Source organism: Cygnus olor, chromosome 6 (assembly GCF_009769625.2).
Source record: "Cygnus olor isolate bCygOlo1 chromosome 6, bCygOlo1.pri.v2, whole genome shotgun sequence".
NCBI lineage: Eukaryota > Metazoa > Chordata > Aves > Anseriformes > Anatidae > Cygnus > Cygnus olor.
Window position 1 is genome coordinate 19,104,113 of NC_049174.1, and position 13,109 is coordinate 19,117,221.

The 13,109-nt window shown below is 37.7% G+C and overlaps 1 protein-coding gene across 2 annotated transcripts in view; it reads right to left on the minus strand.

The window, feature by feature from the left end:
- Positions 1-13,109, minus strand: part of METAP1D (methionyl aminopeptidase type 1D, mitochondrial) — a 47,050-nt gene that overhangs the window by 11,997 nt on the left and 21,944 nt on the right. For both annotated transcript variants that reach the window (XM_040561833.1, XM_040561834.1), the window contains exons 2-5: positions 8,287-8,453; positions 5,662-5,811; positions 2,092-2,240; positions 1,355-1,397 (exon numbers count right to left, since the gene is read on the minus strand). In XM_040561833.1, coding sequence (XP_040417767.1) covers positions 1,355-1,397; positions 2,092-2,240; positions 5,662-5,811; positions 8,287-8,453 — 509 coding nt within the window. The remainder of the gene's footprint in view (positions 1-1,354; positions 1,398-2,091; positions 2,241-5,661; positions 5,812-8,286; positions 8,454-13,109) is intronic.

Sequence of the window (13,109 nt, forward strand, 5' to 3'; positions counted from 1 at the left end):
ATTAAGCTAAAAAAATATATTTAGAAGTACCTTAATGAGTTACAAAGAAATCAGATGTTAAATCCTTAGCTGTGACAAGCTGATTTAGTCTATCAAATTAAGTAAAACTACATCAATTCACCACAGTAAAAAAATGAGGCCCAAAATATACTTTAAAACTGGTAGATCACTCTGTGTAAAACTGACGGTCATAATTCTACAATTAGAAAGTATGGAGATGGGGAAGAAATTAGTAGAATTAAAAAAAAGAAAAGAAACACAGTTCTAGATCAGACATGAGTATACCATGGAAAAAGGTCACTGACCCTAATGTTCATAGAAAAAATATTTTAAAAAGCTTGAATCCCATGCTCAGAGGTAAGTCCACTTGAGATTTCTTTGATTCTGCCAGTATGAAATTTGGGCCCATGGAAAATAGTATCAAATTACCAAGAATTTTTTTAATGATTAAAAAATCTTGTTCCTATGTTACTCCCATATTGCAAAATAATAGTAGAATGCAAAAGACATCTGTGCCCATATTAGAAATAAATTCACATTGGGAAAATAAAAACATCTACAATAAAAAAGAAAAAAAGCGTCTGCAAGACATGAATGCTTTTTGCTTTCTAAATGAAACAGAATTAGGTTCCCAGTTTCAGTATTTTCTTGCTCCTACAAAAATCCAGCCAGTGTTTATTTAAGTAGCTATAATTGGCCATTCTCTGGAAATATTAAGTCACGGTTATATCACACTATTTCTGTTTCTGCGCAAAAGGTTCAGGCTTTTATACCAGAAATGGAACACAACACTACCTTCGGGGATTTTAATAAATGTAGGGAACACTGCTAGCAAAAGAGTTGCTGTCCAAATAGACTGACATACACAGGCCAATGTAGCCTCTAATGACAGAGTAAGATAATGACAGGCCCCACTCAAAATCAGCAGGAAGAGGAAGATCAATCTTGGCAGAGTGAAGGAAAAATGCTGGCTTTCTTCATGTTAGCTCATCTCATACATATCTATCTTCAGCTGCTGCCCAGTACTGCGGTGCTCTGCATTAACTACACAGTGGATCAATAACAATTACACCTTCTCAAAAACATGACACATAGCAGGATTGGGTTGACATTTCACTTAGGCCAACATTGATCTCAGTGCATCTGATTCCAGTCCTAAATTCAAGTCAGGCCTGGGTCTAGCTGGAATAAACACACAGTTAAAAACAAAAAAGGAAACCAGCTGCTTGTGCCTTGCCTTAGAAGTAAACAGCACATCCATCTGTGCGTTCCCCATCTCCGATCCACTATTCTTCCTGTTGCTACCAGGGACTCTAAAGTTGATCAAAGACTATTTTTTATACGAATTACTCACCGTGACATCAATGTTGATAATATCTCCATCCTGAAGAGGTCGACTGAAACATAAACAGAAAAGAAAAAAATAATGGTGACAGACAGTTCCCAACAAAGGGAATATAAGAATAAACACCTAATGACACATACATAAAAATCAGGGGGTAGGTATTTTGTGACGGAGGAAGGCAGAGGCAAACTGAATAACCATTTTTAATGTTCAGCTCTCACTACGTAGAGAACAAGTGTAGCTGAATATAAAATAATGAGAAACAACTGGCAGAAAAACATATCAACATCTGAAAAATCTACCATTATATTTATTCTTTTTCTCCCACTAGGGTTCGTATTTTACTTTGTGAGTAGCTGAATGTATTGCAAATAATAAAAAAAAACATAAATTCAAATATATTTATTCCCTACCCTATACTTATTTTTCTGGAGAAAAAAGAAATCAGAATTATTCTCGGTTCTATTTTTTCCCACACACTAAACTCTAAAGGCATTATGTGCTTTTTTGATGTGTTTTTTTTTTTTTGAAATACTTGGACAAGCAGGATAATATTATTGTTGTTCTACTTCACACACATTTCTATAACATCTATCAGCATTGTGTGGTAACATAATATGCATCTGCAATACATTTACATATGACATGCAGTTCAGCTGAAATATGTTCAATATTAAACACAATTTATTAATTTCAGTTTAACATTTTCATCCCCAGCGGTAAAATGTATATTATTGGGGAAATACCTGTCAGGAATACCATGACATACCACGTTGTTTACAGAAGTACAAACAGACTTTGGAAAACCTCCATAGCCCAGAGGTGAAGGATAGGCATTCTGTCTGATTATTTCATGATGAACAATGGAATCTATTTCTTCAGTTGTCATGCCAACCTAAAATATCAAACATAACATTCTGTTAAAAAAGCAAAGATAGTTTCTCATATTTACTGAATGTGATTGCAGCCAAACGTTTCGATGAAACCTTGGATGTTTCAAATTCACTGCTTTGATACAAAACACTAAACTGTCTGATATACTTTATTGATATATTGGACTACTTTTTTTTTTTCTTCCTTTAAGTAAAAAAGGTTTTAAATCAAGCATGCAGTAGAAATAAGCATTCAAAGGTTCCTAGAAAACCTAAAATACGATCTACTTCCTTTCTGTCCGTTTTTCCACATTTGCTTTCTCAAAGGCACCAATTTTCCATGGCATCTTGTCTCAGTAGCTGCTATAGAAATGTCTGGTTTTAATGCTTCCAGTCCTATAAAACACATTACTTTCCCCTATTATTTGTAAAATAAAGGATATTAATTCTTCTAACTGTGCAGTACATACATCATTATGCACTTGTGCATTTTATGAAATCGTTCTCCAAGTATTCTCTAATTTTGTAAAAGATTTAAATATTTGGGTTCATATCTTGAAGATATTTTACTTAAAGTTTCCACAGCCTAGGCAATGATAGTGAATCTACAGGCACTTATTGATCATTTTTAGTAATGTTCACTTTTATGCTTGACATTTTCTAGATTCATCTTTTTCTCATGATTTTATATATTTAAAAAACTCATAAATCATTCAGCCATTTTCTGAGTATCTGTGGAGTGGAAAACGCACATGCTTAAAATAACATTCTTGTAGCTTTTCTTTTGGATAGACTCTGTCTCCGAAATGGTTAGAGCTAGGATTTGAAATTTGGTAGGGAAACCTCCCTCATTGAGAAGAAGTGCTTTTGAGGGTTCCTGTGCAAATTGATTTTGATTTGAATGAGTTTTGAGCCTTTGAAAATCATACTTCGTACACACATGCTACAGCAGCTATGATTTTTGAGGACTTTTTAGCAACACGTGGAATATAGGTAGGCTGTGGTACAGCAGGCATACATAACCATATGTTGAAATATTCAGCGATCACGTACAGTGAATACAAAAGAGTGCACTTGTGTAGTGCACTGAGGATAAAACTAGGTCTATTTGCTCAGCTTGCACCTTGTTCAGCACAAAAGCATATGAGGAACGACAACCCCACCCAAGACACAATGTGGGGTTTCTGTGCAGCTCCCCTGCTTTGCAGCAGCTGTGGTGGCTGGGATGGCAGCCACAGCCCTGTGCGCTGTCTGTATCGGATGCTGCAGCCACTGGTTCTGGATAAACACAGGTTTGTTGCTCCTGCCTTCGCTCACCCATCTATCACCTTCAGCATGTAGGCAGACTGAAGTGTTATGTACCACACTGGGTGCTGCCTCTGCCCAGGGGATTCAGTGCGGCTTTTGGATGCTCAGTGGACAGCTCTGTGCTCTCTGCATGGGGGGGCTTATGTCCTATGAATAAATCTTGTTTTAGTGGTACCTGCTTTGCTTTTAAATGATCTTTTGCTAGCTTCGCAATTTTGGGGAGACACCTACTGCACACGTCATCCCTTACAGGGGACAGGGCAATGTGGTGGTATCCAACAAAATACTTCTGTGTCATAGATTTTGCTGTTTAGTCCCAAATCTTTCCACAAAACCTATGAAGTGCTATCATATATAATACCATATGGTGGTTTTAAATCCAATAGGCAATAAACAGTAACAGCAAAAACACACGCTCAGCCCAAACATTGTTCTTCTGCATCCAGATGTTATAATGCCGCCTTTGTCATACTGGGGGATGTTACTGCTGTTAGAAAAAGCACAGACAAGAGCTCTTTTCAAGGGCTGTGTGCAAGGCAGGTTTAGCAGGACCACAGGAACAAGTGGAGGGATGGGGCTCTTCAGATAAAATAGAAATGCAGAGCCTACCTTACAAGGATAGCCTAAAAGAGCTTGGTTTATTTCGTCTGGCGCCCTGAAAGCTGTAATAGCTCTATTACTGCGTGAAGGGGATAGGCTCAAGGAAAGGCAGGAAGTGGTTTAAATTAAAGAGTAAGGTTGGCAGAAGAACAAACTTGTTGCACATAGAAAACACTCCCTGTTGATGAGAGAAGGCCTTGCAACATCCCTCCATTCAGAGCAGCCATAGCCAAAAACTAGTGCAAAATGGAGCTCCCACATCCCTGAAATGGGCTGAGGTTGGCCTGGGCAGTGGTCTCAGCTCTCTGTGCCAGCTCCCTCCCTCCCAGCCCCACTGCCCCAGCTCCTGGTGACCACTTTTCTTACACAATTTCCTTCTCTACAACCTTTGTTACATGTATGTAGCATTTTGCTATTATGTACTATATGGGCACATATTACCAACTGCATCATGAGCTACACTGTGCTGCATACAGATGTATTTGCTGCAAGATAACAACCAAAATATTTTAGTGAAAAACTGCTCTCGTTCATAATCCACACCGCATTCTTGAGGTAAGGTCCTGATTCTTCAGAAACAGGTATGTGTTCTTAACTTAACACAACTAAGTTTCACTGTACCAGGAAATAATTGCACGTAAAAAGTTAAACACTCATGAGCATATGTAAGATTAAAAGCCTCAGGCAGTTTTGCTATTGGCCACCCCAGCTCCAGAATTGAACCTCTGGTACAGCATGATGAGAACTGAAAGAAAAACGCATGGTAAACTGATATTTTTTTCCCCTTTTATGTCAATGGCGTTGACTTACAGCTCCCATCTATCTCTGCATCTCATAGCTACTCAACCCATTTTACCCTATTCAGTATGCTATTACATGAAATACCAAGGCAAGATAAAAAAAACACTCCTTCATCTGCAAAAACTTGTAGTAGGCTCCTCCCAGTACATTTTTACTTGGGTGGTATCCCAAAAACCATACTGTAGAAACATTACTGGAAACCATGAGGCTTTATTAGCAATGCACTCTGGAAAATTGTATGGAGCCTGGCAGCTGTTTTTTCCAACAGCAGTTCGAAGATTTGTGTTGCACCGACCCCACGGGACAGCAAGGAGCTGAAGGATGGACGGTAACAGAGGCAGCAGCCCGGCCCCTGGGCCTTGCACACATACAGAGCCAAAAAGCAGAATGTATAGGAAGACGGGCCATGAAATTACAGGAAAAAATGTATCATGGGCCTTATGAGAAACTCATTTGATTTGGCACATCCAAACAGAGGGAGATTACAGACACAGTTGAGCCAGCAGCTCTAAGTACCACATAGGTCTAAAATACTGAAATAATTAAGCAGGTATACCATGGACAGAACCAAAAGTTAATAAATCCTTCTTTTATCAGTATCTAACTTCAGGTTGGATGCACATTAAGGACAGTAAAAAACAAACAAACAAACAAAAAAAAGTAGGAAAAAAACACCACAAGTATGTGAAAGCATAAAAGACATCCAAGCTGTTTTGGAACTTATGCAATCATTACCTTTAAGCCCTTTCCAGCCAGAAGCAGGACACGACGGGCCAATTGACAAGCTTGACGAAGCCCTTGAATCTGATCTTCATTCTTAATTTCTATGTCGTCTCCCCAGTCTGGTACAATGCCTGTCGTCACATAGTCTGGCTTCTTTATGTGCTTGGAGAAAAAGGATTGAAAATGAAGATCAGAAAACTGAGCATGACAATGGGATCATTTTCTCAGATACTGCCTCCTGCTTCATGGCAGTTTGCCCTTTCTGTCGTAGTATCGACCTTCCTAAGCCATCAGGGCAAACCCTCAAGGCTGCCTCAGTATTTCTTCCACTGCCCTTTTGAACTTAACATTGCCTGTTACTACTGACTTATGCAGTCTGTTAAACTGCCTGTACTGAAGTCCCAGATACTGCATCCCACTTTCAGCACAATCTCAAGTTCTAAAGCTGTGAAAGACTTAAAAACTTTTTATTTTCTTTTGCAAAGAGTGACACATCTTATACAGAAGGCATCTAAACACCACAACTGACTGGAAAACAGACAGAATTAGACTCAATAATAAAATTGATCAATTCCTTAGTTTCTTGCTCAGACAAAACTCCTATTAACTTTCACAAGATTGTATTTTGACTAAGAACCTTAGGATTTAACTTATTTTAATTTAGAGTTTTTACTTATTAATCTAGTTTTCATGCTTATGTGCAAACCTATCCATCTATAATACTATGTGAGGGTATCCCAACTTGCTGTGACAAGGAAAGTGTAATAAACTTTATTTTCTGTTCGTGCAGAAAATTCTCAGACTTTACATAGAGGTGAAATTTCATTTCTGATTTTTTTAAAAAATCCACAATAATTTCATGATGAGTACATAAACACAGCAAACTAGTAACAACGGTAACATCTTGCACTGTGAGGGAACCGTGCTTTGTCTCAGTGGGTGCTGGCTGTTTCACCTGTGGGGTGTGAGAGTCGCTTCACCCACCACAGCTGGGCTTTGCGTTGATTCACAAAATACAGAAACAAGCTGGCAGGGCAGGAAGTAAAGTGGCCAGTTAGGCTGTATACAAGACCATACAACATCCCAGTGTAGGAGCGAAGAAGAGTGGTGTAGCCTATTAACTCCAGTGGGACTTTCAATAGGGAGGCTATTGTTACTCCCACTGGTATTTCATCACTTCTACTCTGATAGAGTGCAACTGTATCTTTAGTGAACTCACATCAACAGAATTTCAGATTTCCATTCCATTCCAAATAATGGAATATCAGCCCTTACAGCATTTGCAATAGTCTGGGACTTAATTTAGAAGAAGAAAAAAAAAACACATTTGCTGGATTACCAACTCCATACACTACAGCACCCCCACCATTCCCTTGGAGGGCACTGATCTTGTAAACTGCTGAGACCTGACCCTGCTGACCTGTGAGATCTGTTAAGGAAAAAGCCCAAAGCAGTGGATGTACAAATGTCTATGTATACAGTTTCACACCAAGATCTTGGAAAAAAAAACACCGTGTCATTTTAATATGATTTCTGGCACACTCTGTATAAAGTGATAACCTTGTCCTCAAGTTTTCAGAATTGAAAAATTGGACTGATTTTTGACAGTCTGAGCACTGTAATCTGTGAACACTACTTTTCAGTATGATAATGTATTTCTTCCTCTTTATGCTAAAAGAAGCATCTAAATACAGAAAAAAAAAGTTCTATAATTTTTAAACCTTTGAAAACATATAAAGCACAAAACTATGCTTTCTGTCCCTGCACACCAAGCTTCCAGAGTCTTTAGGTGTAAGAGCCCTACATTCAGCATCCTTACTGCTTCCCTATACAACATGGTTTTTGTACTTTAGGCCCATGGAAGTATTCCGTATTTTGCATAAGAAATCTATAATCACATGGAAAGTAAGATAAAATATAAGTACTAATAATCAACCTGAAAAGCACAGTTTAGAAAGGGTAATTTTTTCTAAACACTTGAACTGTATGCTGTAAATAACAACAAAAAAGGAAACCATCAGTGGAAAACATGTTTAAATTAAATGAAAAAAAAAGCTATTTTGGCTGTAATATAAATAAAAACAAAAATATATGTTGGAAGAAAAAAAAATACTCAGAGACAGTAAAGAATAGTTTAAAAGGAGCAGTGGGGCTATGCAGCAGCTGCCAGCAGGTATTGTATGCTCTTACCCTAAATCTGATGTAACCAATTAACAAAACATTCAGGAAGAGATAAATATTTTTGTAATTAGCTTGTGAGAGATTTATACAGAAAAGGACTCAGATGATCATGAATGATTCCTAATGATTTCTGGTAGGGCTGTCTATACTTGTCCAAAAGGAGAACCTGGACCCAGAAGCGTTAAGTGTTGACAGATGATTATAATATTCCATGTTTATATTACACTAACTTAACAAGCCCCAGGTTTAAACTCCCTAATAACTAGATATGTCACTCTGTTTTACATGGTAGGGAGCTGAAAACTTCTCTCACCAGTGCTCCTATTTTAAATACCTGATCATACCACAGGACTGTATCCAAAGACCCCACTGTTGGACAACGAATGCACTTGAACACGTGTACAGCCAACCCCTGTATTGACTGAAAAACTGATTAGATAATAGAAATTGCAGTACCTTGGGAACTGGGTGAGCTGGAGAAACTGTGGCTGGCAAAACTATACTATAAGCAGTATTTCTTTGTCCCTGAAAAAAGAAGCATCTTCGTTGTTGATTGCTTGACTGCCTGTGCAGGTAGACACGATTGCACGAAGAAAAAATTCTGTGGCAGCCAGTCACAGAACCTGTTAACAGATAGGTTAAAATTGGTTAACATTTTTTTTTCCTACTACTATGGTATAAAATGTAAGTATGAAAGAAGAAAGACACTATGTAATAGAAATTGCAAAACACATGCAGCAGCCAAAGGTAGTTCAAGAAGTTGTTCAAATCTTGTACCATTAGAGCATTAACACCAAGAAGCAATGAGAACAAGAAACCTCCCAAAGCAATACATCACAGCTTTACAAAACACTATATCTAATTTGGTTTGATGCATTAAAAAGCAGTGTGGGTAAATTCCCCAAACCAGGAGTGACACCCCAACCTGTTTGTAGCAATTTGCATGGCTAGAAGGGGCACTGCACAAGGCTTGGGGAAAGGGTAAATAACGGACAACAGCAAGTAATCAGGAGATAAAAAAAATAATTTTGTGTTGATTTCAGACATTTTGATCTGTATTCTTGATGAATTGGTGACATATTTGAGCATAAGCAAGTTAACATTGCTCTCGTCATTTGCATGAAGATTCAAAGAATGGGGTTCAATCTGTAGTCACCTCCTGCCTGGCAGGGAACAGAATAAACGTCGAGAGATTTTTAATCTTGGCCAAGGGCAATTGAGGGAATTGAAGTTTGTAATTGACTTGGAATATTCGAATCAGATTTCTACCTAATTCATATGGGAATTTGGAATGACAGTTCCTCAGAGTATTCATTGCCCAAACAAACATCAAAACAGGGAAGTACACTAAATTTGTGAGGATTCTTTACACTGCCCAGTTAAACATAAATAAACATAGCACATTTTTTCAATGCACAAAAATTCTATAATGTAAATTTATTTATTTATTTATTTTAATTACCTTGGAATAAATTCCACATAATAGTTAAGCTACTTTTGAAAAAGATCATGTGTAGACAAACACATGAGCAATCTTCTCTGGCAAGTAACCAATATTAATAATTACTCTTTAGTAAAAGGAAAGTGGTTTTGTTTAGATGGAAGTAAATAAACTTTTCATCACAGAATTTAAGAAATTCATCTACTGCATATTTTTAACTACATAAAGATGATTTCTAAAAGAGTTTCTTCCCTAACTTGTACATTTTTATTTTACTGTAAACTTCCTTCCTCTCTTTGGATACATTTATCATGCTCAGATGCAGATAATATCCTTCCACATGCATGCTGGGCTTACAGATGTCCCTTTTACAACATCCCATGATATACAGGAGATTTGAACTACAAAATTCTTTTGGAGCCCCAAGAAACTGAAAGCAGTTGTTGAGTGAGGTTTGCTTTAGAAGGGTTTGTGACTGTCTCTTTGCACACTGAGCAGTGCTAAGTTTGGCTAACAGAATCTGAATTTGTGCAACACCTGAGAGGTTGTAGAGACTTTTACTCAACGCAAGCAGATTTTTACTGTTGTTTAAAACCGTCTATAAGTAATGAGGTGGAGTTGGTGGGCGACGCCCCGATCTATCTCCCAGTATAACCTGGGTACCTAGGGAAAGTTGCCTACTTCAGAGGGAAGAGAGTGCCTCCGTGGAGCTAGAGCTGTGCCCTTAACAGGGGGCTGGATTGGTTTGAGACTGTGTAAATAACCATCTAATCACCAGCCTCCTCATCTATGGCTTTCCTAGGGTCATCTTCACAAGAAAACATTCTTGTCTAGTTAAAAAAAATAAAATCTAGGCCATCTACCCTACAGAGCATAGACACTCATCCACAGAGCCTGAAGCATCTTGCAAACTCGCCGGCCGGTTTGCACACATTTCTGGAAGCTAGAAACACAGAATCTGCAGAGGCAGCAACTTCTGGCTCTTCAGAAGTAGCGCTTTACTTTTACAAAGTGCAGCAGAAATACCTGGCTCTTACCGCGGCTGAACGTATTTACACTCAGCTCCATACAGCTGCGATAAATGCACTGAAACCCCACAGTCACGGACGTGGTCAGATGAAGTCCACACAGACATTACTACGTGACCGTGTGTTTCAAACGCACTCCCTGATGATCGGCACGCTGCCGCTGCACCTGTCCTACCGCTGCAATTTTAATCGGTGGAAAAAAAGGTGCAAGTGTGCCTGTCAATTATTCTACAATAGAACTTCGAACGTCCCAAATATGCGCTCTCAGATGCATCAAACCTATTTAGATCCGTGCGTGCGCGCCTATCGACTATCCTGCATTCAGAAGGGGTGCCTTTTTATTTGGAATAAAATTTTTACCTCTGTTCCCCCGAAGACACACTGTAAGTGTTGTCACAAGATAACAGGATAATAAGGTAGTGTAGCCTGTTGTTATTCCACTAACTACTCATTATAAACCAGACACACACAAAATAACTACTCGAACAGGTGAAATGCGACAACCAAATAAATATCACTATAGTATAATCTGACTCCTAAAGCACATCGTAAGAATTACAAACACGGGACAACTAAAGCTTTATTTGAAATATAAAAAAATTATAAGAGAAAACATTCTCCTTCAAAGTAAAAATAAAATGGCATTAAAACATAATGAAGTTACTGTTTTATAATGAAAATCTGGACTCCATCCACACACTTCCTTCCTTAAGAAGGCCTTCCTAATGTCTCCACAGCTTCTTCTATTTTTTAAGCTCCCATATTCACAGCTAATTTGATATAGCAACATCATCAATCACCGGAGACAGGAACAACTGGCTGTAAGCTCCAAGTCTTGCTCAGATTGCTGCGGCTTGCTCCCCAGCCCTTCCAGCTAGCACAGCTTTTGTCAGCATCCGATTCACTTCCACAACACCGACGCTCAAGCACATCCTTTTTGTTATGCTTTCTGTGTATATTAATTACAATGAGATGGCTCATAAAGGCAGGATTTATGCGGCTTCCAGTGGAATTGCAGCCATCAGAGATCCGGGTAGCCCCGTAACACACACCAGCACAGGCAGGATGCAAAGCTGCCCATCTGCGCCTTTCTTTTCTCCCTCAACAGCAAGGCCGTGCCACTTGCCATGAATAACAGAATATTTACTAGCAACCGCAATAATGAAAATTATTATCGGTGTTACTGAAATTATATCAGCAGATACGATGCTCCGAGCGCAGAAAATTACAGACAACTGCTCCCCTGACTCCATGGTGAATCACCCTGTGCAGTCTGCATGCATGTGCCTTCTGCTGGAGCTGCTGGATTCCTCAGCACACCTTCTATGCTTTAATTTGTATTAATAATATAAATATGCACTGCGAGCTTTTGTGAATTGCCAGATGGATTTATCTTTTGTGGAAATTACATTTTCTTTTCCTTTTAAACGAGCCAGCCAAAGGGGCTGAATACAGAATTCAAGTATGATGATGGGTGGGAGCATTTTAAGTGACTGATTTTGCAGCACAAATGTGCCCTATATTTATTAGCCTTTTACTCTAGGTCTATTTTAATTGTTATCTGTTCATGCATGCTACACTATATAATGAAATGCTCCCATTTCACTCTCAGAGCAGAGAGTTTTTTATGTGTATCTCTTTTAATGACCCTTAATTAAGTTGATTTTAGTCATTTAAATGTGATTTTCCTCTGGTCAAGAAGTATTTTTAAAGAGAGATGTTGGAAATGAACTCTCATTTAAGCACTTTTCTTAATGCTTTTTGTTCAACAGTTACAGCAATTTACCAGCTATGTTTTCAATGAGGTACGAGGTGGCCATGCAAAAAAACTGTTCATCTATGTGAATCATCAAATGTGATTGTTAGCAAACATTTTTTTGGTATTTATTTATGAAGGACTTCAAATTTCCAAACAATTAGCAAAAATGTTACCACAGGCTAAAGTTCATGACAGTTCTAAGCCACAACAAGCATAAGAGTACATTGTAAAACAGCCAAAAAATAAAATCAGAATATTTTAAAACAATTTACATCATAAAATCCATCCAAGTGTCTACAGAAGCATAGTAGTGACATTATTTAGGACTACAAGAAATAACACCTAACTGATTTAGTAAATAAAAATAACTTGCTCTTGATAAAGTGAATTTACTCGATATATACAAACAATTAACTCAATAACATCAAAAGCATTGTTCAGATAACACGTTTTTGAATTTGTGATTTTATCTATTTTTTTAACTGTAAAATAATGACCAAGGAGATGTTCTTAGTATATAGATATTTGAGGATAAAGAGGATAAAATACTAGAGATCCTTAATTTGGCTTGTTGTGTCATCTTATTATCATATCATAATTTTGCTTCTTGTGAAATTTCCTTTTTTTTTTTTTTCTCCTGAAACTTCAGAGCAATAAAGTTTACAGTAAGGTACTAAAAACACAAGAGGTAAAAATATATGGAATCCAACCAATGCAACTAGGTAAGATTTTATACAGCTTTTTACTGTTAATTACTAAACGCTCACATTTTTCAATCTGAAATAATGGTTGTGGTTTGGTAGATCTTTATTTGTAACTGTAATTACAGCTGTCTTAATAAAACACTGACTTTGTAATCCCAGTGTTGCAGGGGTATATATAAGCTTCAAAAATAGAATGGGAAAGATTAAAGGTTCTCTCCAACTCTGTGTAACCTGTGTAACAGAAGAGTAGCTCACATTTCACAAGCAATAACCTGTGCATTTTCTAAAAAAAAAAAAAAAAAAAGAAGAAGAAGAAGAAGAAGAAAAAGAACAACATAGAGAAATGC